Genomic DNA, 14,459 nt, shown 5'->3' with positions numbered 1-14,459 from the left:
TTCAAAGAAGTTCTCATTTCATCTTATTTAAATATGATTAATTGAGCCTATTTCCAGTTAAGCCAGATAACTGACATAAAAACACATTTTTTTCCAAACTACATGAAACTGTGAATGAATGAACTTTATTCATTCAAACTGATACTTCTAACTCCTGTTTTAAATTACGAGTTGCACTCTAAAGAGTTACCAAGGCCTTCTCCTCCAGAAGTAGTCTATATAACTGAATATATGTGAATAATTATATTCTCTTATTTTTCTTCCACATTTTATCCAGAGGAAATGCAAAATATCTTCCCCTTAAACTTGCTAAGTACAACAACAGCCCAGCCTTTAACAATTACTACCTCCCCACAAACTTCTGCAAGAAATATAACTGTAATCCCCGTATTTGGGAGGCCAAGGCAGGCAGATCAATGGGGGACAGAAGTTTGAGACTGGCCTGGGCAACATGGTGAGATCCTGGCTCTACAAAAAATACAAAAATTAGCCAGGCATGGTGGTAGGCACCTGTAGTCCCAGCCATAGGGGCTGAGGTGGGAGGATCACTTGAGCCCGGGAGGTCAAGGCTGTAGAAAGTCAGGATTATGCCACTGCACTCCATCCTGAGCAACAGGGTGAGACTTCATCTCAAGAAAATTTAAAAAAGAGAAAAAAAAAAGAAAAAGAAATTATATGAAATACATGGTTTTGAACATAATGAAGTCATAAAAGTAAGTATGTTAGTGCTGCATTCTATCTTTAAAATCAAGCACAGAAAGAATAATCTATAGGAATTCATTAAATTTTAAAGAAGCATTTCAAATGTCTCCAGGAAACTAAAAGTCATCACCTCAAAAGAACTCTCTTTAGTCAACTCCCACAGTATTTTATCAACTTGCCACAAGCATTTACTATTTATTTTCTACCTTGAATTTGAGTTATTTATTCTCCAATTGAGTATTCCTCAGGTATATCAGGTAAACAGGAATACCCAACAGATATCAAGTAGACTATCCAGTGCTAGAAGTACAAAGATGAAAAAGCATTCTTGCCAAAGATGTGAGCACTTCTCCCTGAACACCATCTCCAGAGGGTTCTCCCTCACTTGCTTACTGCATAAGCTCTTTTAAGGACCCTTTAACACCCTGCCACTAAACCTAAAAAAGTACCTGCCTCTGCATCCACTTTCTTGTTTCCTTATATTACCCAAAAGGAAGCGGCTTTCCTTCTAATTAAGGCAAGAAGTGTTACTTTGCTTTAGATCCAATCCCATCTGTAAGATCTCATGATCTAATCCACCAGTTTATCTCCTTTTCCCTTTGGATTGCATGGCAATACACTCTCTCATCCTCCTTTCCAAGTTTCTCAGTCTGCTTTACTAGTTCCTCCTTAGCTACCAAGTCTTCAAATGTTAGCCAGTGTTCTATATATCTACAACTATGGTGTCAATTGCTAACTGCAAAAGTTTCCAAATTCACAGCCCTCACCTCATCTCTGTATAACCAGAGAATTTATGTCAAATGTTAGATATCCCCCGTGAACCCTGTTGCTACTTAAACAAGCTCCTCCTCCAGTATCCCCACCTGTGTAAATGATACCCATATTTTCCCTGCCCGGCTGCTCCAGCCAAAACCTTAGAAGTTATTTCCCTCTGCTTCAAGGTCAACATCAAAACAATCACAAGTCTGGCTACCCTAGTTCTTCTATATTCTTAAATACTTCTTCTGCCTTGCCCCACAGACCTCCCAGAACCCATATATTGGATCTATTTCCACTTGTACTTCTTTTTTTTTTTTTTAACTTTTTTTTTAAATTAAAAACTCTGCCAGCCAGGTGCAGTGGCTCACGCCTGTAATCCCAGCACTTTGGGAGGCCGAGGTGGGTGGTTCACCTGAGTTCAGGAGTTTGAGACCAGCCTGGCCAACATGGCAAAACTCCATCTCTACTAAAAATACAAAAATTAGCTGGCTGTGGTGGCACAAGCCTGTAATTCCAACCACTCAGGAGGCTGAGGCAGGAGAATAGCTTGAATCCGGAAGGCAGAGGTTGCAGTGAGCCAAGACTGTATCACTGCACTCCAGCCTAGGCAACAGAGCAAGACTCCAACTCAAAAAACAAACAAACAAAAAACAAAACAAAACAAACAAACAAAAAAAACACACAAATAAACCTCTGTCATCCAGGCTGGAGTGCAGTAGTTGCCACCATAGCTCACTGTAACCTTGAACTCCTGGGCTCAAGAGATCCTTCCACCTCACCCTCCTCATTAGTACTACAGGTACACACCACAGGCCTGGCTAATTTTTGATTTTTTGATTTTTGTAGAAATGGGGTCTTGCTATGCGTCCCGGGTTGGTTTTAAACTCCTGGCCTCAAGAAATCCTCCCGCCTCTGCCTATCAAAGCAATGGTATTATGGGCATGAGCTCCCATGCCCGACCACTCCTGCTTCTGCCCAACTATTCTCCATACTGTATACTGTAAATACTTTCATAGCACTTAAAACACTTTATTCTATATGCTCACTGATAGAGTTGGATATTTGTACCTGCCCAAATCTCATACTGAACTTGTAATCCATAATGCTGGAGGTGGGGCGTGACCTGAGGTGTCTGGATCATGGGGATGAATCCCTTCTGGCTTGGTGCTCTCTTCATGATAGTGAATTCTCACAAGATCTCATCATTTTATAAACGTGTGGTACCTCCCTCCTCACTCTCTCTCACTTGCTCCTTCTTTGTGACTTGCCTGCTCCCACTTCACCTTCCACCATGACGATGAGGCCTCCCTAGAATCTGAGCAGATGCCAGCACCATGTTTCCTGTGAAGCCTGTAGAACCGTAAGCCAATTAAGCCTCTTCTCTTTATAAATTACGCAGTCTCAGGTATTTCTTTATAGCAAAGCAAGAACAGCCTAGTACACTCACTTAACCGTCTGTGTCCTCACTACCATGTACATCACTCTTACATTCTCAGCACTTAACCTCTTTGACATGAATAGGTATGATTTTGGAAAAAATTAAGCATAAAAATATTCTAGACAAATATATGTGAATATATAACTGATCTTAGCATCACAGAAAGATTTTCTAAATGAAAAGGCTAGAATTTGGTTTTAAAAAGTCATAAGAATGTATGGCAACTGCCTCCTGAGGAAGGTTATTCTACCTCAGCACACTGCTGACTACAAAGATCTTCCTTATATTAACCTTAAAATGTGGCTTCTAGACGTAAGTTCTACTTTTATTTCTTGGATACCTAACACAGGTTTGTGATAAATCTTCACAAATCTTCTAAAATTTTAAATGCTAACCTAATTAATGTTTGTTTTGTGGATATGTGTAAAATTATTTCAGCTTATGGCTTCACTCTGTACTACTGACAAGCCTCTTACAAGGCAAGGGAAAATAAACAGGAAAACCAAGTTGAGATTAGAACAGGAAAATCTTAGGATAGAAGTTATAAGGGTAGGAGTGCATGTAGTGACTTTCAAAGTGTAAGCTTAGATTGTTTGTGTTTCCTTTTAAACCTATATTTTGAATCACGTATGTTTTGAATTACCATAGAAGCAGAAAACTCACCAACACTTGCTGACAATTTTGCATTCCTTTTTAAGTTGTTAACATGAATTTATATTTCTGTTACATGTCATTGGTAATTCACAAACTTCTTGTATAGCCTAAGGATTATTTCTTCAAAGGAATACTTATCAACAAGCAAATATGTAGACATATATGGACAAATGCTAGAGTCCTACTTACTCTGGATCCTCTCCCAGCAGGTAAAACGATTTTTCATTCATTCATGCATTCATTTAACAAATATTTACAGACATAGGAATATGCAAGAAATAAGACAGTAAGACCCCTGCCACTGTCTGAATGTGGCAGACATTCACCTGGATGAATCTCCCAGCCTAAAACACAGCTTTAAAAATAACTGCTATAAAAGACTGATCCCAGGCAAAATTTGGGAAGGAAATCCCTCCCTCTGCATTCCTATTCATCTCATTTCTCAACCAACCCCAGATGGTCAATAACACTTAAGACAATAATGGAAATACCTTCTGACAAAAACAGAAAGTATATTGGCAGTCTTAAAAATCATATCTATTCCTTAGAAAACAAGTCAATAATTACTTAGAGATCTCTTTTTAAGTATAAATTGAAAGCTCACAAGCATTCCACAATAAGGAACATATTGAAAGTTACCCTAAATCTGGATCAGCATTTGCTGTCATTATAAATTGAAACTTAGCAAAAATGATTCTTGTAAATATTGTAGAAACATAAAGTTTAATTTGAATAGTTTTTTCAAACTATGGTTAAAAAGTGACATCTAAGGTGCAGTATTACATGTCAAAAAATTAGTATAAAAAATGTTCATTATTTTGACCTCCTTACAGAAACAGGGATACACAGTGCCAGAACCTCAAAAGAATTAATTCCTCTCTTTCTTCTGGGTGTCTCAAAGGAAAAGTGTTTTCTGAAACTTTATAAGGTTTCAGTAAGTCCTTAAGTGAACAGAAGAGCACTAGAATTCAGGTGCACCTGTATCTAAATCTGAGTTCTGTCTGTTATTAGCATTATGTTTACCTTGGACAAGTTATAAAATTTCTATCTCAGTTTTTTCATATGTAAAATGAGATCAGTAGCAATACCTTGCAACACAGGGTTGATACAAGAATTAAATGAATTAGGGAATTGATGTAAAATATTTATAATGTTGTCTAAAAAAGAGTCGGTAACACACTCCACATTACCAGTAAAGAGACTATTCTAGCATCAACCAATGCCACCACAGATAACTATTTTCTTCTTAGGAATTTACTAATGCTTGATACAACTCCATTCCAACAGTTTGAACAAACGTAAGTAAAAATACTGAAAAACTCTCGAGAAGTAGAGTGTACAACAATTTTGACCATAACAATCTAGCTGTACAAAATTCAAACTAGGAATTCAAAAGACAACCATCACTACTAAGTATATTAAGTTTAAACTACACAGCTTCAAACTATTTCTCTCTGGTGGACACGGAACACCTAATCGAAGAAAAAAATGCAAAATATGCTATCATTGCTATGTGTAAAAAGAATGCAATAACTGTCTTCTTTCCTGTTCCTTGCCATTGCTGAACTAGGACCATCTTCTACTTAAGAGAGTGAACTTCACTATATGTCACCAATTCCATACCTTGTCTATTGTTTAATAGTTGACATAGTGTCAAAGTAAACAAATGCTGCCACCTTGTGGTCTGATGGGTATGGTTTTGATTCCAAATAAGCAAAGGAAAAAAAATACGTTTCTGGTTTGGCTTTTTCTCTCAGATTATCACTTCATTAAGTGACCAACACTATGTCAAGCAATTTTACAGTAAGAATAATTATATCTTTTGCAAAGTAACAAAATAATGCAACAAATTCAACATTATCTGCCTTCTCAAATACTTGTTTAGGCCTCTTTTTTTGTTTGAGACAGAGTCTCACTCTGTTGCCCAGTGCAGTGATCTCAGTTCACTGCAACCGCTGCCTCTAGGTTCGTGATTCTCCTGTCTCAGCATCCCAAGTAGCTGGGATTACAGGCACACGCCACCACGCCTGGCTAATTTTTGTATTTTTAGCAGAGACAGAGATTCGCCATGCTGGCCAGGCTGGTCTCGAACTCCTGGCCTCAAGTGATTTGCCTGCCTTGGCCCCTGCCCCACAAACTGCTGGGATTACAGGTGTGAGTCACCTCACCTGGCCTCTTTATTCCTCTTTCTGAAAGAAATTAGTAAAATTTCATTTTTTTGGGAGGAATTAAAAGGCTTTATGTAAATTTATTATCAATGATGTGTTTGAATATGAGAAACTAAGAAAAGCAAAAAAATCACCAGAGCTGTGAGGCGGAGCTTGCAGTGAGCCAAGATTGTGCCACTGCATTCCAGCCTGGGCGACAGTGCGAGACTCTGTCTCAAGAAAAAAAAAAGAAAAAGAAAAAAGCCCTCTGTTCCCCAAAACCAAACTAAGATGGCTTTCAGGAATGAAAAAAAAAAATTAAAAAGGATTATTACTCTTTTATGAAAGAGACTGAAAACTAATCACACATCTTCCATGTAGAGATGCTGCTTTTGTAACAATGTTAAGAATAAAGTTTTGATTTTTTTTAAGGAAGAAAATACAATACAGGATAAATTCACAATGGTCAAGGCCATAAATCAACACTACAGCAGAGCTCTAATATGGATCACATTTTAACTAAGTCACATAACTACAGATAAGTGCGTACATATCAGGTCAATATTATAAGTAAACTTTGATACTTATTCTTGCCATGTCACATTCAATCTACATTTCTGAAGTCCTTAAAAGCATAGTAAACATTCTTTTTTTTTTTTTTTTTTTTTTTTTTGAGACGGAGTCTCGCTCTGCCGCCCAGGCTGGAGTGCAGTGGCCGGATCTCAGCTCACTGCAGGCTCCGCCTCCTGGGTTCACGCAATTCTCCTGCCTCAGCCTCCCCAGTAGCTGGGACTACAGGCGCCCGCCACCTCGCCCGGCTAGTTTTTTTTGTATTTTTTAGTAGAGACGGGGTTTCACCGTGTCAGCCAGGATGGAACATTCTTAATACAGTTAAGAATTTAAGTAAGAATGCAAATCTGTTGCTCCAAACTGAACTGTTTCGTAGACTATTCTTTTATTTCTTATCTATAAGGGCACTAAAATAAGATTGTAGGCTCTCCTGAATCCAAGCATCACGTCCGGCCTGCTCATGATCATACGCCTAGTCTGGTCTAAGGGCACTAAAGTAAGATTGTGAGCTCTCCTGAATCCAAGCATCATGTCCGGCCTGCTCATGATCATACGCCTAGTCTGGTCTAGCCTGTGCTAGGTTATCAATGATTCTTTGTTAATTAAATCATGTAATAAAATGCACCCCATAACCTGCTGCATTTTCAAATTTTACTCAGTCAAATGCCAACACAGAAAAATAAAGGAACGTATTATGATTTTTGTCTTATTCATTACTAAGTTAAACAGCTATTAGAATACAATAAAAGATCTCCTGCAATACTTTCTTTAGCTAATGGCTTAGATTTTAAGATCTTCATATACATAATAAATTAAAACCTTAGTCCTGTAAATGAAAAGCATGCCAAGTTTTAGCAATATTTGACAAGTTAAAAGTTACCAAATTCCTGATGTGCCTCAAAACACATCTTTTTAGGGTTATTTATTCTAAGAAATTTGAACATGAACTAGCAATCTGATTATACCAAGGAATTACTATTAATTTGCTTAGACGTGATGCAGCCCTGTGGTTTAACAATATCCATTTTAAGAGACGCAGATAAGTTTCTGAGATTTGCTTTAAAATACTTAAGCATATACACACCCAACACTGGAGCACCCAGATTCATAAAACAAGTTATTCTTGACTTACAAGAAGACTTAGCCACACAATAATAGTGGGGGACTTCAGGCTGGGCACGATGGCTCATGCCTGTAATACCAGCACTTTGGGAGGGCGAGGTGGGCGGATCACGAAGTCAGGAGTTCGAGACCAGCCTGGCCAACATAATGAAACCCAGTCTCTACTAAAAATACAAAAATTAGCCAGGCATGGTGGCAGGTGCCTGTAATCCCAGCTACTCGAGAGGCTGAGGCAGGAGAATCGCTTGAACCTGGCAGGTGGAGGTTGCAGTGAGCCGAGATCAAGCCATTGCACTCCAGTCTGGGTAACAAGAGCAAAACTCCATCTCAAAAAAAAAAAAAAAAAAAAAAATAGTGGGGGACTTCAATACCCGATTCACACCTTTAGACAGATCACGGAGGCAGAACACTAACAACGAAATTCTGGACTTAAACTCTACACTTGACCAACTGGATACACATACACAGAGTAGTACTACACCCAACAACCACAGAATATATAAACTTCTCATCTGTACATGGAACATGTTTTAAGATAGACCACATGCTTGGCCTTATAAAGCAAATCTCAGTAAATTAAAAAAAAAAAAAATGAAATCACACCAAGCATAACTCTTGGACCACAGTGAATAAACACAGAAATCAGTATCAAGAAGATCTCACAAAACATTAAAATTAAACAATGTGCTTCTGAATAACCCTTGGATAAACAAAGAAATTAAGGCAGGAATGAAAAAATTCTTTGAAATTAATGAAAACAGAGATACAACTTACCAAAAATCTTTGGATGCAGCTAAAGCAGTGTAGAGAGGAACATTTATATCACTAAAATGCCTTCATCAAGAGGTTAGGAAGATCTCAAGTTAATGACCTTACATCACATGTAGAGGAACTAGAAGAAAAAGAACAATCTAATCCCAAAGCTAGTAGAACAAAAAACTAAAGTCAGAGAAGAACTGAAAGAAATTGAGATCCAAAAGTCCATACAAAAGATCAGTAAGATCAAGAGTTGGTTCTTCAGAAGAGTAAGTAAGATTAATAAATCACTAACAAGATTAACAAAGAAAAAACAAGAGAAGATCAAAATAAGTGCAATCAGAAATGACAAAGATGACATTACAACCAATACCCCAGAAATACAAAAGATCCTCAGAGATTATTATGAACATCTCTATGCACACAGACTAGAAAATCTAGAGGAAATGGATAAATTCCTGGAAACACACAGCCTCCCAAGATTCAAACAATAAGAAAGTGAAAATCTGAACTGACCAGTAACAAGTTCAGAAATTGAATCAGTAATTTAACAAAAACAAAACAAAACAAAACTACCAACCAAAAAGAGCCCTGGACCAGATGATTCACAGACAAATTCTAGCAGATGTACAAAGAATTGATACCAATCCTACTGAAACTTCCAAAAAATCAAGGAGGGGCTTCTCCCTAATTCATTCGATGAATCCAGCATCATCCTGACACCAAAATCTGGCAGAGACACAATGATAAAAGAACACTTCAAGCAAATATCCCTCATAAACACAGGTACAACAATTCTCAACAAAATACTCTGTATTATAAAATTATTATTATTATTATAATAAAATACTCTGTATCATAAAATACAAGTATTTTGTAAGCTGAACCCAGGAGCACATCAAAAGTTAATTTGCCACGATCAAGTATGCTTGATTCCTGCAATGCAAGGCTTGATTCACAATATGCAGATCAATAAATGTGATTTACCACATAAATAGAATAAAAAACAAAAAACATATGATCATCTCAAAAGATGCAGAAAAAGTCTTTGATAAAATCCAACATCTCTTCATGATAACAACCCTTAACAGACTAGGCATCAAAAGAACATAATCCAAAACAGTAAGAGTCATCTATGACAAATCCATAGCCAACATAATAGTGAATGGGCAAAAGCTGAAACCATTCCCTTTCACAACTAGAACAAGACAAGGATGCCCACTTTCACCACTCCTATTCAACATAATACTGGAAGTCCTAACCAGAGCAATCTGTCAATAGTAAGAAATAAATGGCATCCAAATAGGAAAAGAATAAGTCAAATTATCTCTTTTTGCTGACAATATGATTTTATACACAGAAAACCATAAAGACCCTGCCAAAAGACTCCTGGAACTCATAAACAAATTCAGTAAAGTTTCAGAATACAAAATTGACGTACAAAATTTGGTGCATTTCCGTACACTAATAATGTTCTAGCTGAGAAAGAAATAAAAAAACACAATCCTATTTACAATAGCCACAAAGAAAATAAAATACCTAGAAACTCATCTAAACAAGGAGGTGAAAGATCTCTACAATGAGAACACAAAGCCCTGTTGAAAGAAATTGAAGATGACACAAACAAATGGAAAATTCTTCCATAAGCATGATTGGAAGAATCAATATTGTTAAAATGGCAATATTGTTCAAAGCAATTTAGAGATCCAATGTTATCCTTAAAATACCAACGTCATTTTTCACAGAATTAGAAAAAAACTATTCTAAAATTCACATGGAACAAAAAAAGAGCTTGAATGGCCAAAGCACTAGTAAGCAAAATGAACATACTTGGAGGCATCACACCACCCAATTTCAATTTATACTATCAGGCTACAGTAACCAAAACAGCATGGCACTGGTAGGTACAAAAACATACATAAGACCAATGGAATAGAATAGAGAACCCAGGCATAAAGCTGCAAACCTACACCATCTGATCTTTGACAAAATTAACAAAAATAAGCCACGGGGAAAGGACTCCCTATTCAATCAATGGTGCTTGGATAACTAGCTAGCCACGCACAGAAGAATAAAACTGGACCGCTACTTTTCATCATATACAATAACTCAAGATCAATTAAAACCTAAATCTAAGACCTCAAACTATAAAAATCTTAGAAGAAAAGTTAGGATATATCCTTCCTGACATAGGCTTTGGCAAATAATTTATGGCTAAGTCTTCAAAAGCAATTGCAACAAAAACATAAACTGACAAGTGGGACCTAATTAAATTAAAGAGCTTCTGCACAGCAGAAGAAACTGCCAACAGACTAAGCAGCCTATGGAATGGGTGAAAGTATTTGCAAACTATACATCTGACAAAGGCCTAATATCCAAAATCTACAAGAAACTTAAATCGACCTATGAAAAACAAAAAATCCAATAAAAAATGAGAAGACACAAACAGACACTTCTCAAAAGAACACACACAAGTTGCCAACAAGCATATGAAAAAAAGCTCAACATCACTAATCATCAGAGAAATAAAAATCAAAACCAGGATGAGATACCATCTCATCACAGAATGGCAATTATTAAAAAGTCAAAAAAACAATAGATACTAGGCAAGGCTGTGAAGAAAAGGGAATGCTTATATGCTGTTCCTATGAATGCAAACTAGATCAACCACTACAGAAAGCAGTTTGGAGTTTCGTCATATAACTTACAGCAAAACTACCATTTGACCCAGCAATCCCATTAGTAGGTATATGCACAAAAGAAAGTAAGTTGTTCTACCATAAAGACACATGCACTAGTATGTTCACTGCAGTGTTATTCACAGTAACAAAGGCATGTAATCAATCTAGGTGGCCATCAATGGTGGACTGGATAAAGAAAATGTGGCACATGGAATACAATACAGCCTTAAAAAAGAATAAAACCATGTCCTTTGCAGCAACAAGAGTGAAGCTGGAGGCCATTAACCTAAGTGAATTAATGCAAGAAGAGAAAACCAAATAATGTATCATCTCACTTGTAAGTGACAGCTAAACACTGAAGACATATGAATGTAAATATGGGAACAACAGTTATTGGGGACTACTAGATGGGGATGTGGGAGAAGGCAGGGGGCGTGGGCTTATGAAACACTTGTTGTGTACCTATGCTCACTGCCTGGGTGACAGAAACGTTAGGACCCCAAGCTCCAGTGTCATGCAATATTCTCATGTAACAAACCTGCATGTGTACCATGTGTACCATTTAATCTATAAAAAAAGTTGAAAATATTAAAAAACAATAAAAAAATAAAAGTAGTCAGGGAACATGGAAAAAAATAATAAAATACTTAAGCAAAAAGTAATCAAAATGAAGAGGATACATAAAACTTGTACAGAAAAATCTTAACCACTGCTGAATGTGGGTGATGGTTATGTGAAGACTTATTCCATTCTATTTTCCTGTATATTATAAACTTTCATTAAACATTTCAAATAATGATAAAAATAATATAAAGCAAGCTGGGTACAGTAATAGTCAAAGCTACTTGGGAAGCTGAGGCAGGAGGACTGCATGAGCCCAGGAGTCTGAGGATAGCCTAGGCAGCATAATTAGACCCTGTCCCTTAAAAATAAAAAAATCAGTAATGGAAAGATCACTGGAAAATCCCAATATTTGGAAACTAGTAACAGCCTCAGTAACCATGGGTCAAAGAGAAAAATCAAAATGGAAATTAAAAGGTATTTTGACATATACTTCAAAACATGCTGTATGCAATAAATACATAAAATTTTATCTGTCAATTTTAAAAAACAAACTTTTTAAAAAATAAAAAGAAAGCTAAAATAGTACTTTGAACTATACTAAAATGGAAAAGTATCACATCAGTTTTTTTGTGATGTGGCTAATACAGTACTTACAGGAAAATGTATACCACAAAATAACTATATTAGAAAAGAAGGTATCAACTAAACGATCTCAATTTTTACTTTAAGAAATTAGCATATAAGAGCAAATTAAACCCTCAAAAAGTAGAAGAATGAAAATAATTAAGAGCAAAGATTAATGATAACAGAAAACAGACAAATACAGCCTATCAATAAAACCAAGAGCTGGCTCTCTGGGAAGATCAACAAAACTGATAAACTTCTCAGCTAGACTCTTCAGGAAAAAGGTAAGAAGAAACAAAATCCACTGTCAGGTATGAAAGAGGGAAAATCATCATACAATCCAAAGATATTAAGAGAATAATAAGGCAATATTATGAATAATTGTACGCCAAAAAGTTTAACAGCCCTGATAAGATGGACAAATGTCTTAAAAGACACAAACTAATTATAATGCTAAATCAAGAAGAAATGGATAATCTGATTAAATCTCTTAAGAAAATTGAATTGATAATTAAAATTCATTTCTGGAAGCTTCACTGGCAAATTCTACAAAATATTTAAAGAAGAAATAATACTAATTCTATACAAACTTCCAGAAAATCCAGAGGTGGGAGCACTTATGAGGAGAGCATACTGTCATCAAAACCAGACATAGATAGTACAAGAAAACAAGCTACAACCTTATGAGATGGATACTATCAATTATTCCATTTTAGAGATGAAGAAATTTGGCATATAGAAATTCAGGAACTTGCCTAAAATCACAGAACTAATAATTGGCAGGCTACTTCAGAACCCACTCTTTTAAAAATAATGCTGTAAGTGTTTCACAAATTCAATTAGATTCTAGACATTTTTACAAAAGAAAATAGTAATTTGCCCAATACTTACCTAGAGACTATACTGGAACCATTATAGAGATCACTAGCATATGACAATGTGGCTAAAGGCCGTACTGAATTATATCGAGTAAACTTGGACAAGCATTCCTGAAATTCATCCAACTGGCTTGCAGTTCGACTGTCATCTATATGAAAAAAAAAACAAAAAAACAGAAAAAAAAGAAAATAGATGAATTGAACTGCAAAGTAAATCAAAGAGCTACATCCACAAATTAAAAGTTATATTCTAAATACAAAAAACAATATTTAGATTTTACTAAAGACTAGTTTGCAGAACTTAACTGGTTAATTTTTCAGCTTTAATAAAAAATGTCTTGGTTCTTTGAAAGACACTGTCTCTTTCCACTATGAATTCTCATTTTTATGGCAATAATTTCTTGGAAAAATAAAAATAATAATAATAAAAGAGTTACTATTTGAGAGTCATTAAAATAAAAATCCATCAATGGAGAATGTGAGAATGTTAAGAAGAGTACATATATTGGATGGGCATTTGTTAGTTTGAAGGAACATGGTTACTGGCATACATATTTATGCCCATGTTTTGTTTAAAATCCAGTTTACAATAACATTAGTTTATAAATAATAAGAAATATTTGCTCAAATAATACACTGAAATGTTTCAAATTCTATTACAGGAAGAGAGTAGAAAACTACAATGTTACGAACTATTCTAAAAAACAAAAAAAGTTTGAAATTGCTCCCATTTACCTCAAAGAGTACCTTCATCAAGAAAAAATAAATTTTCATTCAAAACTCTTGGTGAAATATGAAAAACAATAATTCCATCCAGTGGAAAAGTATACAAATACCTTGGGTAAAGTTCACTTCAGTAAACTATTTGAAGATAAATCATGTGGGATTTAAAACATAAAATCAGTTTACGAAGTACCTGAGAATACAACTAATCTATTCTCCAGTCTATTAATACAAGCAGACCTACACTAAAAGCATAAATTTAAAAAAATCACTGCTTTTCAGCACTGTCATTTGAACTTATACTTTCTTTTCTGAAGAATGATAAAAACAATGAGCACTTTAGCTTCCTAGACTGAAACTGAGACAAGTTTGTTATACCACTGTATTTTCATAGCTTCTTTATTCTAAGCTCATACACACACACACACACAAACTTTTCAAGGCAAACGTTCATGATTTCCCTTCTTAAGTGCTGTCTGAAGTAAGAGTAAGCATAATAAAAGATGCCAGAATTATTAAGTCAAAAGAGTTATACAGAAAATATAAAGCACAGTGAAGAACTTATGTTATCTGGAGATACTAGGTTATCTTGAAAACAACTGTTTGCATGACAAAATTTATGTAACAAATATTATTAAAAAACAAAAAACAAAAAACCAGGGTCTGGTGCGGTGGCTCACACCTGTAATCCCAACACTTTGGGAGGCTGAGGCAGGCGGATCACCTGAGGTCGGGAGTTCGAGACCAGCCTGACCAACATGGAGAAGCCCTGTCTCTACTAAAAATACAAAATTAGCCGGGCATGGTGGTGCCTGCCTGTAATCCTAGCTACTTGGGAGGC

At 35.8% G+C, this 14,459-nt stretch overlaps 1 protein-coding gene across 13 annotated transcripts in view; it reads right to left on the bottom strand.

Annotated features, from left to right (window-relative positions):
- Nucleotides 1-14,459, bottom strand: part of COP1 (COP1 E3 ubiquitin ligase) — a 259,658-nt gene that overhangs the window by 120,187 nt on the left and 125,012 nt on the right. For all 13 annotated transcript variants that reach the window (XM_050767129.1, XM_050767154.1, XM_050767165.1 and 10 more), the window contains one exon: nt 12,909-13,044. In XM_050767129.1, coding sequence (XP_050623086.1) covers nt 12,909-13,044 — 136 coding nt within the window. The remainder of the gene's footprint in view (nt 1-12,908; nt 13,045-14,459) is intronic.

This window comes from Macaca thibetana, chromosome 1 (genome assembly GCF_024542745.1).
Source record: "Macaca thibetana thibetana isolate TM-01 chromosome 1, ASM2454274v1, whole genome shotgun sequence".
Lineage (NCBI taxonomy): Eukaryota > Metazoa > Chordata > Mammalia > Primates > Cercopithecidae > Macaca > Macaca thibetana.
Note: the sequence above shows the minus strand (reverse complement) of the source record. Positions and strands in the feature narration are given on the sequence as shown.